The sequence below is a fragment of the Oncorhynchus nerka genome, linkage group LG2 (genome assembly GCF_034236695.1).
Source record: "Oncorhynchus nerka isolate Pitt River linkage group LG2, Oner_Uvic_2.0, whole genome shotgun sequence".
Taxonomy (NCBI): Eukaryota; Metazoa; Chordata; class Actinopteri; order Salmoniformes; family Salmonidae; genus Oncorhynchus; species Oncorhynchus nerka.
This window is the reverse complement of record NC_088397.1, coordinates 75,131,766-75,153,754: the sequence shown is the minus strand read 5'-3', so window position 1 is coordinate 75,153,754 and position 21,989 is coordinate 75,131,766. Positions and strand designations below refer to the sequence as shown.

The 21,989-nt window shown below is 43.3% G+C and overlaps 1 protein-coding gene across 1 annotated transcript in view; it reads left to right on the top strand.

Moving 5' to 3' along the window:
* The window catches only part of LOC115142499 (testis-expressed protein 264 homolog), a 79,104-nt gene that overhangs the window by 41,405 nt on the left and 15,710 nt on the right, over nt 1–21,989 (top strand). The window contains exon 4 of the mRNA XM_065021854.1: nt 18,808–18,982. Within this exon, the coding sequence (XP_064877926.1) occupies nt 18,808–18,982 (175 nt within the window). The remainder of the gene's footprint in view (nt 1–18,807; nt 18,983–21,989) is intronic.

The window sequence follows — 21,989 nt, the reverse complement described above, 5'->3', positions numbered from 1 at the left end:
TCATACTCATTATAGTTTTTTCTTCCTTATTATGCTGTGAGCCTTTGGGTCTGTGAACACCAATGATCCTAAGCATTTCTACTGAGTGAAGTGCAGAGGATTTGGTCACATGGTTGCGGTGCACCATTCAAAAGCTGCCTGGCACATATTCAACAAGCCCATCTGTAGGTGGGTAATTTTCCACCTCACTATACTATAGATGTGGTAAAGAGGTCAATGAAACACAGACCATGGGGGATAGAAGGACGCTTATTTGGCGCATATTCAACAAATCTGATCTAACAAACTTGATATTCATCAAATGATTGATGTTCTGTTACAGGCCCACAATCTGTTTACTAAAGTCTGATTTGAATATATTTGTTTTTTGCTGCAAAACATTTAGAAGTAGTCCCTTTTCAGGTTTAGATGAAGTGACTGCTAAATGCTAACTCACATTCGTATAGCTGGTAGCATAGCTAGCATAGAGAAGTCGGGGGTGGTAGTCAATGTCGTTTTTAACTGTAATGCAGTTGATTGGTGACATTGACCTGAACATTGGGGTTGACATCCATACAAGCATTATACATCAATTTTTACCTCAACATATAAACAATAGCCTGAATGTAGGCACATTTTCCTGGGGGTAATGGGGAGATTCGGGATCTTTCCCCCACGGCATCTTTCCCGCACGCATTTCCAAATCAAATGAAATCAAGATTTGCAGATGTTATTGCAGGTGCAGCGAAATGCTTGTGTTTCCAGCTCAAACAGTGCAGTAATACCTAGCAATAAAATTATAACCCACACAAGGCCTGTCCCCAACATAAACAATATAATCTTGGTTGACCAAGAGACAGCTGTTCTTTCGACCAATCGACTTCGGGGGAAGGGTTCTATTGAAGGTCCCCAAAAACACAGTGGCCTCCATAATTCTTAAATGGAAGAAGTTTGGAACCACCAAGACTCGTCCTAGAGCTGGCCGCCCGGCCAAACTGAGCAATCAAAGGAGAAGGGCCTTGGTCAGGGAGGTGACCAAGAACCCGATGGTCACTCTGACAGAGCTAAAGAGCTTCTGGAAGAACCTTCCAGAAGGACAACTATCTCTGCAGCACTCCACCAATCAGGCCTTTATGGCAGAGTGGCCAGACGGAAGTCACTCCTCAGTAAAAGACAGCCCGCTTGGAGTTTGCCAAAAGGCACGTAAAGACTCTCTCAGACCATGAGAAACAAGATTGTCTGATTTGATTAAACCAAGATTGAACTCTTTGCTCTGAATGCCAAGCATCACGTCTGGAGGAAACCTGGCACCATCCCTACGGTGAAGCATGGCGGTGGAAGCATGGTGGTGGCAGCATCATGCTGTTGGGATGTTTTTCTGTGGCAGGGACTGGGAGACTAGTCAGGATCGAGAGAAAGATGAACGGAGCAAAGTACAGAGAGATCCTTGATGAAAACCTGCTCCTGGGCGCTCAGGACCTCTGACTGGGGTGAACGTTCACCTCCCAAAAGGACATTGACCCTTTAGCACACAGCCAAGACAACCCAGGGGTGGCTTCGGGACAAGTCTCTGAATGTCCTTGAGTGGCCCAGCCAGAGCCCGGACTTGAACCCGATCGAACATCTCTGAAGAGACCTGAAAATAGCTGTGCAGCGAAGTCCCGATCCAACCTGACAGAGCTTGAGAGGATCTGCAAAGAAGAATGGGAGAAACTCCCCAAATACAGGTGTGCCAAGCTTGTATTTTCATACCCAAGAAGACTCAGCTATAATCACTGCCAAAGGTTCTTCAACAAAGTACTGAGTAAAGGGTTTGAATAGTTATGTAAATGTTTTTTTTATACAGTTGAAAAAATAGATAGCTTGCTACCAACGAACCAAAACATTGTCTAGAAAGTTGCTTTTAGTGGCCTGGCTTGTTAGATTGACATAGCCTATCTTAAAAATGTTTTTCAACAGATGTGTTTTTGGTGCAAAAAATAGTGTAGGTAACGTTGCTATTTGGACCAGGCTCTTGCGTTGTCATGCCATTTATGTGTTGATACTGCCTCATTGCCAGCGTGCGTAATGGGTCCATGGTCAAACAACCACCCCTCATCATTGTCAAACGCTCCCTAAAACACTTCAGCGAGCAAGATTTCCTAATCGACCTGGCCCAGGTTTCCTGGAAGGATATTGACCTCATTCCGTCAGTAGAGGATGCCTGGTTTCTCTTCAAAATGCTTTCCTCTCGATCTTAATTAAGCAAGCCCAATTAAAAAACATGTAGAACTAAGATCAGATATAGCCCTTGGTTCACCCCAGACTTGACTGCCCTTGACCAGCACAAAACATCCTGTGACGTTCTGCATTCGCATCGATAGTCCCCGCGATATGCAACTTTTCAGGGAAGTCAGGAACCAATATACTCAGTCAGTTAGGAAAGCTAAGGCTGGTTTTTTCAAACAGAAATTTGCTTCCTGTAGCACTAATTCCAAAACGTTCTGGGACAGTGTAAAGTCCATGAAGAATAAGAGCACCTCCTCCCAGCTGCCCACTGCACTGAGGGTAGGAAACACTGTCACCACCGATAAATCTACGATAATCGATCATTTCAATAAGCATTTTTCCACGGCTGGCCATGCTTTCCACCTGGCTACCCCTACCCGGCCAACAGCTCAGCACCCACTGCAGCATCTTGCCCCCCCCCTCTGCTTCACCTTCACCCAAATCCAGACAGCTGATGTTCTGTAAGAGCTGCAAAATCTGGATCCCTACAAATCAACTGATCTAGACAATCTGGATCATCCCCCGACATTGTTGCAACCCCTATTACTAGCCTATTCAACCTCTCATTTGTATCGTCTGAGATCCCCAAAGATTAGAAAGCTGCCATGGTCATCCCCCTCTTCAAAGGGGGAGACGCTCTATACCCAATCTGTTATAGACCTATATCCATCCTGCCCTTCCTTTTTCTAAAATCTCCGAAAGCCAAGTTAATAAACAGGTCACCGACCATTTCAAAACCCACTGTACCTTCTCCACTATGCAATTTGGTTTCGGAGTTGGTCATGGGTGCTCCTCAGCCACGCTCAAGGTCCTAAACGATATCATAACCGCCATTGATAAAAGATAGTACTGTGGAGCCGTCTTCGACCTGGCCAAGGCTTTCGAGTCTGTCAATCACCGCATTCTTATCGGCAGACTCAACAGCCTTGGTTTCTCAAATGACTGCCTGGCCTGGTTCACCAACTACTTATCTGATAGAGTTCAGTGTGTCAAATCGGAGGGCCTGTTGTCCGGACCTCTGGCAGTCTCAATGGGGGTGCCACAGGGTTCAATTTTCATTCCGACTCTTTTCTCTGTATATATCAATGATGTCACTCTTGCTGGTGGTGATTCTCTGATCCACCTCTATGCAGACAACACCATTCTGTGTACATCTGGCCCTTCTTTGGACACTGTGCTAACAAACCTCCAAACAAGCTTCAACACCATACAACATTCCTTCCGTGGCCTCGGAGGCATTTTAAATCCTAGTAAAACTAAATGCAGGCTCTTCAACCGATTGCTGTCCGCACCTTCCCGCCTGACTAACATCACTACTCTGGACGGTTCTGACCTAGAATATGTGGACAATTATAAATACCTAGGTGTCTGGTTAGACTGTAAACTCTCCTTCCAGACTCACATTAATCATCTCCAATCCAAAATTAAATCTAGAATCGGCTTCCTATTTCGCAACAAAGCCTCCTTCACTCATGCCACCAAACATACCCTCGTAAAACTGACTATCCTACCGATCCCTGACTTTGGCGATGTCATTTTCAAAATAGCAAACTGGATGTAGTCTATCAGTGCCATCTGTTTTATCACAAGTCCCCTATACTGACCACCACTGCGACCTGTATGCTCTCGTTGGCTGGCCCTCACTACATATCCGTCGCCAAACCCACTGCCTCCAGGTCATCTATAAGTCTTTGCTAGGTAAAAGCCCCGTCTTATCTCAGCTCACTGGTCACCATAGCAACACCCACGCGTAGCACGCGCTCCAACAGGTATATCTCACTGGTCATCCCCAAAGCCAACACCTCATTTGGCCGCCTTTCCTTCCTGTTTTCTGCTGCCAATGACTGGAACAAATGGCAACAATCTCTGAAGCTGGAGTCTTTTATCTCCCTCTCTAATTTTAAGCATCAGCTGTCTGAGCAGCTTACCGATCACTGTACCTGTACACAGCCAATCTGTACATAGCACACCCAACTACCTCATCCCCATATTATTACTTAACCTCTTGCTCTTTTGCACCCAGTATCTCTACTTGCACATCATCATCTGCACATCAATCACTCCAGTATTAATGCTAAATTGTACTAATTTTCGCCTCTAAGGCCTATTTATTGCCTACCTCCCTACTCTTCTACATTTGCAAACACTGTACATAGAATAATCTATCTTTCTTTTATTTTGTGTCATTAACTGTTTGTTTATGTATAACTCTGTGTTGCTGTTTTTGTCGTACTGCTTTACTTTATCTTGGCCAGGTCGCAGTTGTAAATGAGAACTTGTTCTCAACTGACCCACCTGGTTAAATAAAGGTTAAATAAAAAAATAATGACAAGGACAAGTTCAACATTACAATGTTCATGATTTAATGCGTGCCAAAGCCGGTAAGAAGAAAGCGGACGTTTATACTGAGGCATTGGTGTTTTTTAAAACAAATTAGGCATTCATGACTACCTCAGGTGGTGGAAATAAAAGTACAGGCTTTGTTACCGGCAATACCTTTCAGATATAAAGAAAATGCGTAAAAAGGTTAGCGGCCAAACGTTTTGGTTTGATATGTGTGATACGTTTCAGGTGGCCTCGTTTCTATACTATAGCTGGACAAAGTGGCCAAACCTGCTAAGACACTTCTTTGAGATAGAAAGAAATCCACATTCGTGGGATTTTATCCAGTGTCCTCTTGAGGGATTTGTCAGAAAAGCAATTCATAATGCAATTTGGAGCCAGTCAAGGATGAGTGAGTCCAACTGCAGGGTGGGATGGGGCGGAGGTGGGGGCTTCCAGTTCAAGTTCGCACAAATATGGCCCTGTGATTTAGCTAAAGAAAATAGGAGAGATAAAGAATCTTAAAACTGTACTCTTGTTATTCAGATCAGTGACTTCTAAACACACACAGTCTTCTTGTTCATTTGGCATGGCTGAACGTAGCTGGGTAAAAGAGGCTGTTAAGTGAAGAGAGGAAGAGTGAGATGGGGGAGTGGGGAGTGATGAATAGCAGCAACAGGGTGAGAGAAGGAGAGACAGAGACCTGTCACCACTTGCCTATACCCCTATCTCAGTTTGAGTGGTCTGCCCCATAATCTTCTGTCTCAGACTGTGTCTGCCCCCAGTGCCCCGTAATCCCACAGATTACAGCCATTAGACCACACAGGAACCGGCCAAGTGTCACAAATCTGTAAATTAAGTACTTGTCCATGACAAGGAGGGCTGAACTGAATTTTATATAATGTCCCAAACACAAGAAGTCTGGTAAGAGTGCGTTTAGATTTGCTGCCCAATCATCTTGGAACATTTAGTAGTAGGACCTATAGACTCAATCTCTGTCTCCTCTGTGTGACGCAGTACTATGGGTGCTAGGGGTCTGCTAAATTCTCCCATTGAGTGTAAACTGATTTTACATGTCCATGAATACCCTGTTTTTACATCTGCCGTAGTGACTTGTAAGTCACTGTAAGTCAGACTGGATCTTGTAACTATACATTAACAGAATTTATGACATGGTTCCTACTTTATAGAGACCTAATGTATGTGAAGAACCTCATATGAAGAACTCATTAAGACTGCATTCCAAATGGCACCCTACAGGGATTTTTCTGCCATTAAAATCCTTGGGCGGCCTTAGTATATATAAAAATAAAGGTTTTAAAGGTTTTATACATTTCCGGGATGGAAAAACAAATTCAGTGTTAACTTTAAAAAATAAAACCAGATATAAAGTATTCAAAAAATATAACGTACCTATATATTTTTTTAAATAATATATTCTTTGAGAACTCCCAATTACCAAAATAAGAGCTGGACTGTCAGGGAGAATTGAAAATTCCCAAAACAGTTAATTTAGCAGTATTGAATTTGTTATTCTGTTTGAGTAAAAGAACACCGCATTAGCCATGGAAAAATGCATAGAATTGCAGGAAATTTGCTTTAAAACTGAAACATTTTCTCTGAGCTCTTAAATTGGCTTAAATATTTAAAAAATGTCTCTACACCTCCTAGATTGGGGGCCTCTAAATAAATAAATATATTTTTAAACAGTCCAACCTCGCCCATTGCCACCTCCCCTGCCACGCCCACTGCCACCTCCCTGCCACGCCCACCACCTAAACCCCTTTTTGATCCATAAACTAGTGCAAAAATAGTGCACTATTTTTGACCAGGGCCAAAGTAATTTTTTGACCGAAGTAGCGCGGGGAATAGGGTGCCATTTGGGACCGATCCTAAGTATCTCTTGGTATTCCATGGATTGCACTCATTAGAAATGCTAGCATGTAGTCTAGTAGTCTACAGTAGTCTGTCAAGTTATTTTCGGATGTGTGTGTTTACTGTACATGTGTCACGCCCTGACGTTAGTTATCTTTGTTTTCTTTATTATTTTGGTTAGGTCAGGGTGTGACGAGGGTGGTATGTGTGTTTTTGTCTTGTCTAGGTTTTTTTTATATATCTATGGGGTTTTGGATATGTCTAGCTATATGTAGGTCTATGGTGGCCTGAATTGGTTCCCAATCAGAGACAGCTGTTTATTGTTGTCTCTGATTGGGGATCCTATTTAGGTTGCGATTTTCCATTTTGGTTTTGTGGGTTATTGTCTATGTGTAGTTGCATGTCAGCACTCGTGTTACAGCTTCACGTTCGTTTTGTTAGTTTGTTTAGTGTTCTTCGTTTAATAAAGAAGAATGTATTCATATCACGCTGCGCCTTGGTCTCCTCGTTATGACGGACGTGACAACGTGCTTCACCAGAAGTCTCACAGGGAACTTTTTATACCTATCTAAATATAAACTGCAGTACATTTTCATTTATTTATCTGAAGGGAAATGTGGATGTGGTGTATATGTTCTTTCTCTCTGCAGCTGTTCTGCCCCAGACTAGGAACCTGGAGAGGAGAGGAGGAGAGGGAGGATGCTGCTGCCCCATCCTTATCATCTATCTAGCCTATCCTCCATCCTCGCCATCTCTCTCAGAAACATCTCTTCTCTAAACTGCCTATCTGTCTCTCACCCCCTACCACCCCATGGGAGATATCATAGGGGAGATGTGACAGAGTCCACTGGGAGTTTTCCATGGCATTTAACGTTCTCATCTTATCTTATGGGTCATCGTGTGTGTGTGTAAACCTACCTCTTGGTAATAAGTGTGTGTGTAAACCTACCTCTTGGTAATAAGTGTGTGTGTAAACCTACCTCTTGGTAATAAGTGTGTGTGTAAACCTACCTCTTGGTAATAAGTGTGTGTGTAAACCTACCTCTTGGTAATACTTGTGTGTGTAGGCCTACCTCTTAGTAATACGTGTGTGTGTAGGCCTACCTCTTAGTATAAGTGTGTGTAAACCTACCTCTTGGTAATAAGTGTGTGTGTGTGTATTAACCTACCTCTTGGTGTGTGTGTGTGTGTGTGTGTGTGTGTGTGTGTGTGTGTGTGTGTGTGTGTGTGTGTGTGTGTGTGTGTGTGAACCTACCTCTTGGAAATAAGTGTGTGTGTAAACCTACCTCTTGGTAATAAGTGTGTGTGTAAACCTACCTCTTGGTAATAAGTGTGTGTGCAAAATTACATCTTGGTAATATCTGTGTGTACAAACCTACCTCTTGGTAATATCTGTGTGTACCTGCGGAGGATGAGAGCCTGAGGCTGTGTATTCTCTGTGGGGGATTTAGGGATGAGGCTGAAATAGCTTTATACCTGCAGCAGCTGTTGGTCTAAACTCAGTCACGACGACAAACCCCCTGGAGACAGACCAGGACTAACCACTCACCGTTCACACACCTTCCCTAACAGTTATACCTCTCCTCTTCCGTTCCTTCTTTCTTCTCCACCTCTTCCTTAACCACTTTAACTTGAATTAGTGCAACTGTGAAACTTCACAGGTTAATCTTTTAATGACCATTTATTATTATCTCATATTCTGATACTTTTTTTGTTCTCGGACAGAATAATAGGCAATTACACAGTGCCATGCACACTGTAGAGGGTAACCTGTCTGTGAATGCTGGCCCTTCTTTGGACACTGTGTTAACAAACCTCCAAACGAGCTTCAACGCCGTACAACACTCCTTCCGTGGCCTCCAACAGCTTTTAAATGCTAGTAAAACTAAATGCAGGCTCTTCAACCGATTGCTGCCCGCACCCTCCCATCCTCCCAGCATCACTACTCTGGACAAACATACCCTCGTAAAACTGACTATCCTACCGATCCTTGACTTCAGCGATGTCATTTACAACACTCTACTCAGCAAACTGGCTGTAATCTATCAGTGCCATCCGTTTTATCACCAAAACCCCATATACTACCCACCACTGAGACCTGTATGATCTCGTTGGCTGGCCCTCACTACATATCCGTTGCCAAACCCACTGGCTCCAGGTCATCCATAGGTCTTTGCTAGGTAAAGCCACGGCTTATCTCAGCTTACTGGTCACCATAGCAACACACACCCGTAGCACGCGCTTTATCAGGTATATTGCACTGGTCATCCCCAAAGCCAACACTTACTTTGGCTGCCTTTCCTTCCAGTTCTCTGCTGCCAATGACTGGAACAAATGGCAACAATCTCTGAAACTGAAGTCTTTTATCTTCCTCTGTAACTTTAAGCATCAGCTGTCTGAGCAGCTTACCGATCACTGTACCTTTACACAGCCAATCTGTAAATAACCCAGCCAACTACCTCATCCCCATATTATTACTTATCCACTTGCTCTTTTGCACCCCAGTATCTCTACTTTCACATCATCATCTGCACATCTATCACTCCAGTATTAATGCTAAATTGTCATTATTTTCACCTCTAGGGCATATTTATTGCCTACCTCCCTACTCTTCTACATTTGCATACACTGTTATTGACTGTACGTTTGTTTATGTGTAACTCTGTGTTGTTTGTATCACACTGCTTTGTTTTATCTTGGCCAGGTCACAGTTGGAAATGAGAACTGGCCTACCTGGTTAAATAAAGGTCAAATAAAAAATAAAACTCTTAACTGTTTTAAAGCCACTATTGGCCTCATGGGTAAATTACTGAACGGGTTTCTTCCTTTCCGTTAACTGAGTTAGGAAGGACGGCTGTATCTTTGTAATGACTGGGTGTATTGATACACCATCTAAAGTGTAATTAATAACTTCACTATGCTCAAAGGGATATTCAATGTCTGCTTTTTTTATTTTGACCCCTACCAATAGGTGTCATTCTTTGTGAGGCATTGGAAAACTTCCCTGGTCCTTGTGGTTGAATCTGTGTTTGAAATTCACTGCTCGACTGAGGGACCTTATAGATAATTAATTGTGTGGGTTACAGAGATGAGGTAGTCATTTAAAAATCATTTTGAACACTATTATTGCGCACAGAGTGTGTCCATGCAAATCATGTGACTTGTTAAGGGATTGAATTCTTATTGACTCAAGACATTTTAGTATTTCAATTGTAATTCATTTGTAACATTTTCAAAAAACATAATTCCACTATGAAATTACATGGTATTGTGTGTAGGCCAGTGACAAAATTAAATACATTTCAATTCAGGCTGTAACACAACAAAATGTGGAAAAAGTCAAGGGGTGTGAATGTTTTCTGAAGGCACTGTAAATCATTTTATTTATTTGAAACAAACTTTTCATGTTTAAAATAGGCCTAAGATTATAGTTTTCGCAAGTAGGCCTATTCGAATACCAATGTCAGTTTGGTTATTCGAATAATCGTGCCCATCCCTACTTGTCTGCTGCTTCTAGTGATTCTGAACGGAACAGAGCACATTATTGACTGTTATAACTATGTCTGAGTGATTGGCATATAGCATTTTAATCTTATTAATGACATTTGAGCTAATTCCCGTATGTTCCATGACAGACCAGAGATATGACCATTCTAGTCTATCAAAGAGATGAAACCTAAGCCTAAGGAGTTGTTGTTTCTGATGAAGCATTTGAGGTAAGAGGATACATGTTTTTTAACAAAGACGCATCTCTTCCAAATGAACCTTTGCTGAACGGCTGTGTTAATCATTTCAATAATAGTGGACCTAATTGATTCCACATTTTTTCCTACACCTCAGGAGGAATTACCATCCCATCCAGGTGATTTGCCTTTGTTCATGCTATTCAATGATCTTTTGAGTTGTGGGCTCCCAGCAAGGCGGCTTCTTCTTTTGAGAAAAGATGAATTCTTCATTATTTTAAAAAGGAGTTGATCTGGCTTGGTGTGGGATTTTCAATTCTTAATGGAAGTGTACAGTTCTTAATGGAAGTGTGACTATATTTGATTATTATTATTATTATTCTTTTTTCTGATAGTAATTCCCCTGATTCAATAATCTTATATAATTGTGATTTATTCAACCCAGGTGCAAATGTAGTTGCATTATTTTAATAAAACCTTTGGTGTCATCCCTTTCAAATCTGAGGGTCATCGGCTGAATTTTTATCAATCAATTTTAATTCGTTAAATTACATTTCAAATTGATCACTGGATTTTTTAGTAATGAAATGTTGAAACACCATCTTGTGGCTTTTTTAGGAGATTCTGAAATTTGTAGTTGGCAGTAGTAGGCGTTGTGATCGGACAAGCGAATTTTAATTTTCTTAATTTTAGAAAATAGAGTTTTATAAAATCTAAATTTGATTCAGGAGAATGTATTATGCCTGTTTGAGTAGAAAGTGTACTCATTTGCTTTTGAATTATGTGCTTGTCAGGCATCAATAAGTTTATAATCAGAGAGTAGGCCTATATGTTGGAGAGCCTTGGTTGCGTGTGGATTGTAGTTGTACAAATCGTGTTTGTCTGTTCCAATAACCAGATGGAATTCAGTTATTAATAACAATATGTTTTTTAGAGAATCAAAAAACGTACTATCATATGCCACAGTGACTTTTTCCAACAAGTCAGTTTGTCAAATTTCTGCCCTGCTATAGCTTCCCCAGTCAACTGTAAGTGCTGTTATTATGACGTGGAAACGTCTAGGAGCAATAACGGCTCAGCCACGAAGTGGTAAGGCCACACAAGCTCACAGAGCGGGACCGCCAAATGCTGAAGTGCATAGCGCGTAACAATTGTCTGTCCTCGGTAGCAACACTAACTACTGAGTTCCAAACTCCCTCTGGAAGCATCGTCAGCCCAAGAACTGCTCATTGGGAGATTCATAAAATGGGTTTCCATGGCCCAGCACACAAGCCTAAGATCACCATGTGCAATGCCAAGCGTCGGCTGGAGTGGTGCAAACCTCGCCACCATTGGACTCTGGAGCAGTGGACATGCATCCCACACAGAGCCCTGAATTGGAACGCTGACTGCAAGCAAGGCCTAATCTCCCAACATCAGTGCACGTCCTGACTAATGCTCTTGTGGCTGACTGGAAACAAGTCCCCGCAGCAATGTTCCAACATCTAGTGGAAAGGCTTCTCGGAAGAGTGGAGGCTGTTATAGCAGCAAAGGGGGGACCAAATACATGTAAATATATTTTTTAGCAATTGTGTAGTAGCCCATATGGGACTGGACATCTCTCCTTAACAGTAGCAAAAACAATTGTAGGGGAATAGTTTCCAACTTATATTGCCACGTTGCTTCCAACTTATTGCCACATTTTGCCCATGTGTTGAACCAATGCGCTGGTGCCCCACAAGTAAACAGCCGCGGTCAGTGTGACACCTCAATATAAGGGGTGTAACGTAGCTCTCAAAAACTGTTCTCTGTATGTAGGGTTTTCAACTATAATATTCACCCACATTTGTGACCAACCGCCTTGATTCGGTCTTAAGTAGCAAAATTTGAAATAGGTTTTTTAACACTGGATAAAAGCAGAGACACAGAGCTACAAAATGGTATATAAATACACTGCATTTGAGGAACAATGGGCAAGTATTTCTGCTTTGAAAGATAATCTCACTTTTGAGAAAATGGCCTTTGAATAGGTTGGTACCTACTGGAGAGCTCCCCTTTGTCTACACCCATTCAGCATTGTTCACACCCTCTTAAGTCAGCCCCACCCATCTCTTCAAGGATTCACATGTGAGGTCATGTGCTAAACAGTGAGTAGTGTTGTAAAGATTAAGACTAAAAGTGGTGAAAGTAGTAGCCTACAATAAGGACAAATTCCAGGTAAACAGAAAGTGTCCAGATATGAATATTAGATGATGCTTACCCAGACACACTTGCCTAAATTGATGGGTCATGTGAAAGAAATACTATAACCCCCAGCCACATATTGCTAAGTGGATGGGTCTCAGAAGGTGTAAACGGAAGGTGTAAACGGTACAGCCAAATGGATACTTGCATAGTAGCAATGTCAGAAATGGATACTGTATATTATATTAAGAACAATATCAATAATTATATCAGTGATATATGAGGTAGTTATGCATAAAATCAGGCATAAGTGGCTGAGCAGCAGGATAAAAAAACAATTGTAGCAGCAACGTATGGCGTTTGTCTCAAGAACGGAGATCTACAGACACACCTGGAGATCTACAGACACACACATCTCAAGAAGTCAGTACGGAAGTTAATGCTTGGTCGCAAATGGGTCTTCCAAATGGACAATGACCCCAAGCATATTTCCAAAGTTGTGGCAAAATGGCTTAAGGACAACAAATTCAAGGTATTGGAGTGGCCAACACAAAGCCCTGACCTCAATCCTAAAGAAAATGTGTGGGCAGAACTGAAAAGGCGTGTGCGAGCAAGGAGGCCTAAAACCTGACTCGGTTAAACCAGCTCTGTCAGGAGGAATGGGCCAAAATTCACTCAACTTATTGTGGGAAGCTTGTGGAAGGCTACCCAAAACGTTTGACCCAAGTTAAACAATTTAAAGGCAATGCTACTAAATGGTAATTGGGTGTATGTAAACGTCTGACCCACTGGGAATGTGATGAAAGAAGTAAAAGCTGAAATAAATCATTCTCTCTGCTATTATTCTGACATTTCACATTCTTAAAATAAACTGGTGATTCTCACTGACCTAAAACAGGGAATTTTACTAGGATTAAATGTCAGGAATGGTAAAAACTGAGTTTAAATGTATTTGGCTAAGGTGTATGTAAACATCTGACTTCAACTGTGAATGTGTATATACAGTGCCTTGCGAAAGTATTCGGCCCCCTTGAACTTTGCGACCTTTCGCCACATTTCAGGCTTCAAACATAAAGATATAAAACTGTATTTTTTTGTGAAGAATAAACAACAAGTGGGACACAATCATGAAGTGGAACGACATTTATTGGATATTTCAAACTTTTTTAACAAATCAAAAACTGAAAAATTGGGCGTGCAAAATTATTCAGCCCCTTTACTTTCAGTGCAGCAAACTCTCTCCAGAAGTTCAGTGAGGATCTCTGAATGATCCAATGTTGACCTAAATGACTAATGATGATAAATACAATCCACCTGTGTGTAATCAAGTCTCCGTATAAATGCACCTGCACTGTGATGGTCTCAGAGGTCCGTTAAAAGCGCAGAGAGCATCATGAAGAACAAGGAACACACCAGGCAGGTCCGAGATACTGTTGTGAAGAAGTTTAAAGCCGGATTTGGATACAAAAAGATTTCCCAAGCTGTGCAAGCGATAATATTGAAATGGAAGGAGTATCAGACCACTGCAAATCTACCAAGACCTGGCCGTCCCTCTAAACTTTCAGCTCCTACAAGGAGAAGACAGATCAGAGATGCAGCCAAGAGGCCCATGATCACTCTGGATGAACTGCAGAGATCTACAGCTGAGGTGGGACACTCTGTCCATAGGACCACAATCAGTCTTTATGGCCTTTATGGAAGAGTGGCAAGAAGAAAGCCATTTCTTAAAGATATCCATAAAAAGTGTTGTTTAAAGTTTGCCACAAGCCACCTGGGAGACACACCAAACATGTGGAAGAAGGTGCTCTGGTCAGATGAAACCAAAATTGAACTTTTTGGCAACAATGCAAAACGTTACGTTTGGCGTAAAAGCAACACAGCTCATCACCCTGAACACACCATCCCCACTGTCAAACATGGTGGTGGCAGCATCATGGTTTGGGCCTGCTTTTCTTCAGCAGGGACAGGGAAGATGGTTAAAATTGATGGGAAGATGGATGGAGCCAAATACAGGACCATTCTGGAAGAAAACCTGATGGAGTCTGCAAAAGACCTGAGACTGGGACGGAGATTTGTCTTCCAACAAGACAATGATCCAAAACATAAAGCAAAATCTACAATGGAATGGTTCAAAAATAAACATATCCAGGTGTTACAATGGCCAAGTCAAAGTCCAGACCTGAATCCAATCGAGAATCTGTGGAAAGAACTGAAAACTGCTGTTCACAAATGCTCTCCATCCAACCTCACTGAGCTTGAGCTGTTTTGCAAGGAGGAATGGGAAAAAATGTCAGTCTCTCGATGTGCAAAACTGATAGACATACCCCAAGCGACTTACAGCTGTAATCGCAGCAAAAGGTGGCGCTACAAAGTATTAACTTAAGGGGGCTGAATAATTTTGCACGCCCAATTTTTCAGTTTTTGATTTGTTAAAAAAGTTTGAAATATCTAATAAATGTCGTTCCACTTCATGATTGTGTCCCACTTATTGTTGATTCTTCACAAAAAAATACAGTTTTATATCTTTATGTTTGAAGCCTGAAATGTGTCAAAAGGTCGCAAAGTTCAAGGGGGCCGAATACTTTCGCAAGGCACTGTATATATATATACACTGCTCAAAAAAATAAAGGGAATACTAAAATAACACATCCTAGATCTGAATGAATGAAATATTCTTATTAAATATTTTTTTCTTTACATAGTTGAATGTGCTGACAACAAAATCACACTAAAATTATCAATGGAAATCAAATTTATCAACCCATGGAGGTCTGGATTTGGAGTTCTTTGGATGCAACTCAGCATTCTTTGTCCTCTAAACACGACGAGTTGAGTTTTTACCAAAAAGTCTGATCATATGGCATTCTCCCAATCTTCTTCTGGATCATCCAAATGCTGTCTAGCAAACTTCACACGGGCCTGGACATGTACTGGCTTAAGCAGGGGGACACGTCTGGCACTGCAGGATTTGAGTCCCTGGCGGCGTAGTGTGTTACTGATGGTAGGCTTTGTTACTTTGGTCCCAGCTCTCTGCAGGTCATTCACTAGGTCCCCCCGTGTGGTTCTGGGATTTTTGCTCACCATTCTTGTGATCATTTTGACCCCACGGGTGAAGATCTTGCGTGGAGCCCCAGATCGAGGGAGATTATCAGTGGTCTTGTATGGCTTCCATTTCCTAATAATTGCTCCCACAGTTGATTTCTTCAAACCAAGCTACTTACCTATTGCAGATTCAGTCTTCCCAGCCTGGTGCAGGTCTACAATTTTGTTTCTTTGGTCTTGGCCATAGTGGAGTTTGGAGTGTGACTGTTTGAGGTTGTGAACAGGTGTCTTTTATACTGATAACAAGTTCAAACAGGTGCCATTAATACAGGTAACGAGTGGAGGACAGAGGATCCTCTTAAATAAGAAGTTACAGGTCTGTCAGAGCCAGAAATCTTTCTTGTTTGTAGGTGACCAAATACTTATTTTCCACCATAATTTGCAAATAAATTCATTAAAAATCCTACAATGTGATTTTCGGGATTTTTTTTTCTCATTTTGAAGTGTACCTATGATGAAAATTACAGGCCTCTCATCTTTTTAAGTGGGAGAACTTGCATAATTGGTGGCTGACTAAATACTTTTTTGCCCCACTGTATATGTGTATATTTCATCAAATGTAAATAAAAAATGACAAAATAAAAACACTAGGCTGATAAACAAGATTTGGAGGATCCTCCATCATTGTATTAATCTCAAATTTGGGAACATTTTGGCTTCCCCGTAGATTACAATGGTGATGACAGAGATTTGTGGATTAAATGTTAATATTGTGTTGCCACACTCAACGAGAATAGCCTATGCAGCTGCCAACACATCATATATTGACAAATAGTGTTTTTTTTTATATCGGGATTGAGAGCCGCCATGTTCCCTCAATGAATCGTGGACAGACAGAATGTGCTATCTCCTTGAGCAAAATAGACCTGTTATTTTTTTTCTTGTCATACAATGAACATCCCACCTTAATATGGTGTTTACAATTGATTATTTTACAAAACAAGTCCGTTAATTCATAGTCATTTTGCCAAAGAAAGCCACGTTAAGGCCACGCACATGTATTCCACCTGAACTGATGAATCCCACCTGAACTGATGAAGACGTCCTGTTTGAAACTGGACAGAACTGACACGTGGCACCTTTCACATCTCAGTGGTTCACTGGAAATGGCTGTGTGTGTGTGTGTGTGTGTGTGAGCGAGAGTTCCTGTCGCAATCCCCCACAAAACAGAGGTATTCTGATGTTTTTGAAGAGAAAATACATAAATATTTAATAGTAGGTTCATTTACTTACTGACAGTTGGAGGGCTCTGGCAGCTATGAAGAGATAGGGAACCTTGCTGTTGCCACAACAGTACGTAGGCTGAAAGACCGTTGGGCAAAAAGATGAGTAAGAAAATGATGAGTAAGAAAATGGTGTGCATTAAAAGTTAACAAGCAGGGGGAACTCCCCTCCACTTCTCGTCTAGAGGACAGGAGAGGAGGATGAATATAGAGGACAGGAGAGTGGGGTGAACAACATACAGGGCTTTCATTCTGCATGCCTGCCTGCCTGGTTAAAGCCAGATAGGTTCTTCATACATTAAAGACAGAGCAGAGGATCAAAGCCATGGTGTAGGGGGAGAAGCCATGGGTGTAGGGGAGAAGCCATGGGGGAGAAGCCATGGTGTAGGGGGAGAAGCCATGGTGTAGGGGAGAAGCCATGGTGTAGGGGGAGAAGCCATGGTGTATGGTGGGGAGAAGCCATGGTGTAGGGGGAGAAGCCATGGGTAGGGGAGAAGCCATGGTGTAGGGGGAGAAGCCATGGTGTAGGGAGAAGCCATGGGTAGAGGGAGAAGCCATGGTGTAGGGGGAGAAGCCATGGTGTAGGGGGAGAAGCCATGGTGTAGGGGAGAAGCCATGGTGTAGGGGGAGAAGCCATGGTGGGAGAAGCCATGGTGTAGGGGGAGAAGCCATGGTGTAGGGGAGAAGCCATGGGGGGGAGAAGCCATGGTGTAGGGGGAGAAGCCATGGAGAAGCCATGGTGTAGGGAGAAGCCATGGTGTAGAGGAGGCCATGGTGGGGGAGAAGCCATGGTGTAGGGGGAGAAGCCATGGTGTAGGGGGGAGAAGCCATGGTGTAGGGGAGAAGCCATGGTGTAGGGGGAGAAGCCATGGTGTAGGGGGAGAAGCCATGGTGTAGGGGGAGAAGCCATGGTGGGGAGAAGCCATGGTGTAGGGGGAGAAGCCATGGTGTAGGGGAGAAGGGAGAAGCCATGGTGGGAAAGCCATGGTGTAGGGGGAGAAGCCATGGTGTAGGGGGAGAAGCCATGGTGTAGGGGGAGAAGCCATGGTGTAGGGGGAGAAGCCATGGTGTAGGGGGAGAAGCCATGGTGTAGGGGGGCCATGGTGTAGGGGAGAAGCCATGGTGTAGGGGGAGAAGCCATGGTGTAGGGGGAGAAGCCATGGTGTAGGGGGAGAAGCCATGGTGTAGGGGGAGAAGCCATGGTGTAGGGGGAGAAGCCATGGTGTAGGGGGAGAAGCCATGGTGTAGGGGGGCCATGGGAGGGGGGGAAGCCATGGTGTAGGGGAGAAGCCATGGTGTAGGGGGAGAAGCCATGGTGTAGGGGGAGAAGCCATGGTGTAGGGGGAGAAGCCATGGTGAGGGGGAGAAGCCATGGTGTAGGGGAGAAGCCATGGTGTAGGGGGAGAAGCCATGGTGTAGGGGGAGAAGCCATGGTGTAAGGGGGAGAAGCCATGGTGTAGGGGAGAAGCCATGGTGTAGGGGGAGAAGCCATGGTGTAGGGGGAGAAGCCATGGTGTAGGGGGAGAAGCCATGGTGTAGGGGAGAAGCCATGGTGTAGGGGGAGAAGCCATGGTGTAGGGGAGAAGCCATGGTGTAGGGAGAAGCCATGGTGTAGGGAGAAGCCATGGTGTAGGGGGAGAAGCCATGGTGTAGGGGGAAGCCATGGTGTAGGGAGAAGCCATGGTGGGGAGAAGCCATGGTGTAGGGGGAGAAGCCATGGTGTAGGGGAGAAGCCATGGTGTAGGAGGGGAGAAGCCATGGTGTAGGGGGAGAAGCCATGGTGTAGGGGGAGAAGCCATGGTGTAGGGGGAGAAGCCATGGTGTAGGGGGGAGAAGCCATGGTGTAGGGGGGAGAAGCCGGTAATGGGGAGGAGGGACAGAGGACGACTCAGTTTCCCAGCTCTGATATTAAGTAGTGACTTATTGCCAGTCTCTCTTGTACATCAGCCTGATCATTCACCAATTGGTACATTTATCTAAAAGCATATGAACACACACACACACACACACACATCCACGCACCCACATACACAAAGTGGGTGTTGGGCACACATACGCATACGTATGCACATGTAGTACAGACACACACACACCTCAGGCATCATCCATTTGTATTAGGCTCACTGCATGTGACTAGACTTTAAAGGCTCTTCCTCCCCTTCCCCTCGCCCCCTCTCCCTCTCTCCCCCCAGGAGAGGAAGTTGTGTGCACACCCATGCCTGGAGATCTACAGAGATGACCTGATCCACTACATGAGTCCTCTGGCTCGCCAGGGAGATTTCTACGTACCAGAGGTCCGTCAGGACCCGGACAGGAGGCTACTGGGAGACAATGACTCTGAGGAGGACAGAGGGACCGACATCACAGGTACACTACAGTAGGCCCTCGACCAGGGCTCTCCAACCCTGTTCCTGGAGAGCTACCCTCTTGTAGATTTTTGCTCCAACCCCAGTTGTAACTAACCTGATTCAGCTTATCAGCCAGGTGCACTAGATTAGGGTCGCTCTCCAAGAACAGGGTTAGAGGTCCCTGCCCGAGACACACACACACACACACACACACACACACACAGTCTCCATCGGGCTATACTTAGTACTGTACAAGTAGAGAACATTATTTGGGGTGTCCACCCACTCTGCCCAGTGTGGGTGAAAATGTGCTTTGGTTGTGATAATTTCCCTTCCTTATATTATAAAATGCATTTTACCAAGACACGATATGATTCTTCATGTTCTGAATAGTTCAGTGGGGTCTTTCTATAAAATATCATTAACATTATATCCTAAAAGGCAGATTTCGTGATCTAATACATCCGATAATAAGCACCGAGCTATGTTGACAGAGCAGTGCAGCTTTCTTACAGAGACTTTTGGGGATTTGACATGTTGTGGTAGTCTGCAAAGTTGTTTCCATGGGTTGCAGAAAGCTACACTGAACAAAAATATGAACATGTTGGTTTCATGAACTGAAATTAAAGATCCCAGAAATGTTCCATATGCACAAATATCTTATTTATCAAAAATGTTGTGCGCACATTGTTTTTTACTGCGTGATCGTTACACAGGTGCACTTTGTGCTGTGGACAATAAAAGGCCAGTCTAAAATGTGCAGTTTTGTCACACAACACAATGCCGCAAATGTCTCAAGTTTTGAGGGAGCATGCAATTGGCATGCTGACTACAGGAATGTCCACCAGAGCTGGTGCCAGAGAATTCAATTTTCATTTCTCTACCATAAGCCAACATGTCGTGTCTCAAAAACTATATTGATCTCTGTTGTTTTATGTCTTCCGGTTTTCGAGAAGGATGACAAGTTCAACGCTGAGCCTGTCAGTTAGCCTTAATTCTCACACAGTATCCAGCCTAGCTGACACTATTTTCCAGATTTTTGACCTTTTAAAAAAAAAAATCTGGTCTCCATTAATTTAGTCCGCTTAAATTCGGCCATCCAACAAGGGTAAAAACTCAATACATTTTAAACATTTATTTTTCCCATTGGTCAAAAGATGTGTTTTTGATTGGACACCCTACATCCGTCAGATTCAACTCTTGACTTTGAAGCCAGTTCCACTGCTTTTTTCCATTTGTTCCCCTCTAATCAGGGACTGATTTAGACCTGAGACACCAGGTGGGTGCAATTATTAGGTAGAACAGAAAACCAGCATGCTCTGGACCTCATAGGGTAAGACTTGAATACGCCTGCCCTACATTATTACATCCATGGGCATACTGTACTATATATTTGAAGGAATACATACTGTATCAATGGAAGCACAATCCTCATATGGATTGGGAGCTTAACACTTTGTCTTTGAGGCCATTGCCCAGTCAATCAGCAGGGGAACCAGTAGGCCTATGCTTCTTTGTTAACTGATCGAATCACTAGTAATAATGGATATGACTGTCCACATTGGAAGGTGTTAGAACACAGATAGCTAGTTGGCAGAGAGATACACATAATGTGAATGTAATGGTGATCCACAGAATAACAGGTCACTCCACTCTATTAGCAGAGAATAGTGTATTTTTGAAAAACTACAAAAACTATGTATAATTAAATTGGACGATAATGTTCAAAAAATATGCAGTATATGTTTTGTGTGTTATTGTCGCATCATTTCAGTTTCCAGTTGGTACCAAAGGGATTTGGACCTTGTTGATGGTTGGTGGTGTTTATGAGCTGAATCCCCACGGTGTGTCGTAGTGTGCCTGTGTTTATGAGCTCCTAGGGTGTGCTCCTGTCCTGTGAGTGACACACACACACACTCTCTCACACACACTGTATCCTGTGAGAGACACACACACACACACACACACACACACACTGTATCCTGTGAGACACACACACACACACACACACACACACACACTGTATCCTGTGAGTGACACCCTGTCAGGTGCTAATGAAAGGCTAAGACCCACAGAACACTGCTGTCACTCACCAGCGGGCTGGTCACAGCCACCACCACCACCATATGCCCATAAAACACACAAACACACACACCTGGGTAGACGTCACTTACTAGGGGTCTGTCCTTCACCACCACCATATGTATGGCCTGATGCTGCTCAGTGCTCACCCATACTAGACTGGGCTGGCCTGTAGCAGAGTCCCCTGGGCTCCATTAACACTGTGGCATGGCACCTAATGTTTAATCAACAGTAAGAATGAGAGGTGAGGTTTATGAATACTAACAGTGCTGCATCCCAAATGGCTCCCTATTGCCTTCCATAGGGCACTACTTTTTACTAGATCCCTATAGGCTATATAGGGACCATTTGAGACACAGCCAATGTAACTGCTTTATGAGGATATGTTTAGGAATGACTGGATATATTGGCTCAAATAATTTGGACAGACACTCATGCAGGTAGCTTGATGCAGAACAAAGTCAAAAAGGCGATTTAAAGGAAATAAGGAGGTGTCAGACTAGAAGTGAGACTTGGAGGGGAGCCAAAATAGAGAATGAATGTTTTAGAGAGCGAGAGAGAGAGCGAGATGGTGATACAAGATTAGTCTCCACCCAAACATCACCAGAGATAGAATGTGTTGCTGTGGTTGTATCATGGAGGTGTTGTACACGCTGTCAGTCTGTCTCTGTGGGAGTGTATGGGGGGGATTCCATAGTAGGTATTGAGGGCCACATATTTGCCTAGACCTAATTCCATGGATGACTGCACAAACTGATAAGATGAGAAAGTTGAGTGATCTAAATCAACACATAGCTGTGACTTCATATCTACCATAGACCGCGAAGGCTATATCTCTGAGAGATATCCTTCCAGGAGCCGTGAGCTTGGCCTACTGCTTCAGCTTGCCCGATTTCCCTTTAAATCATCTTCCACTCAGCTCTTAACCTGCCAAGTGAGCCGTT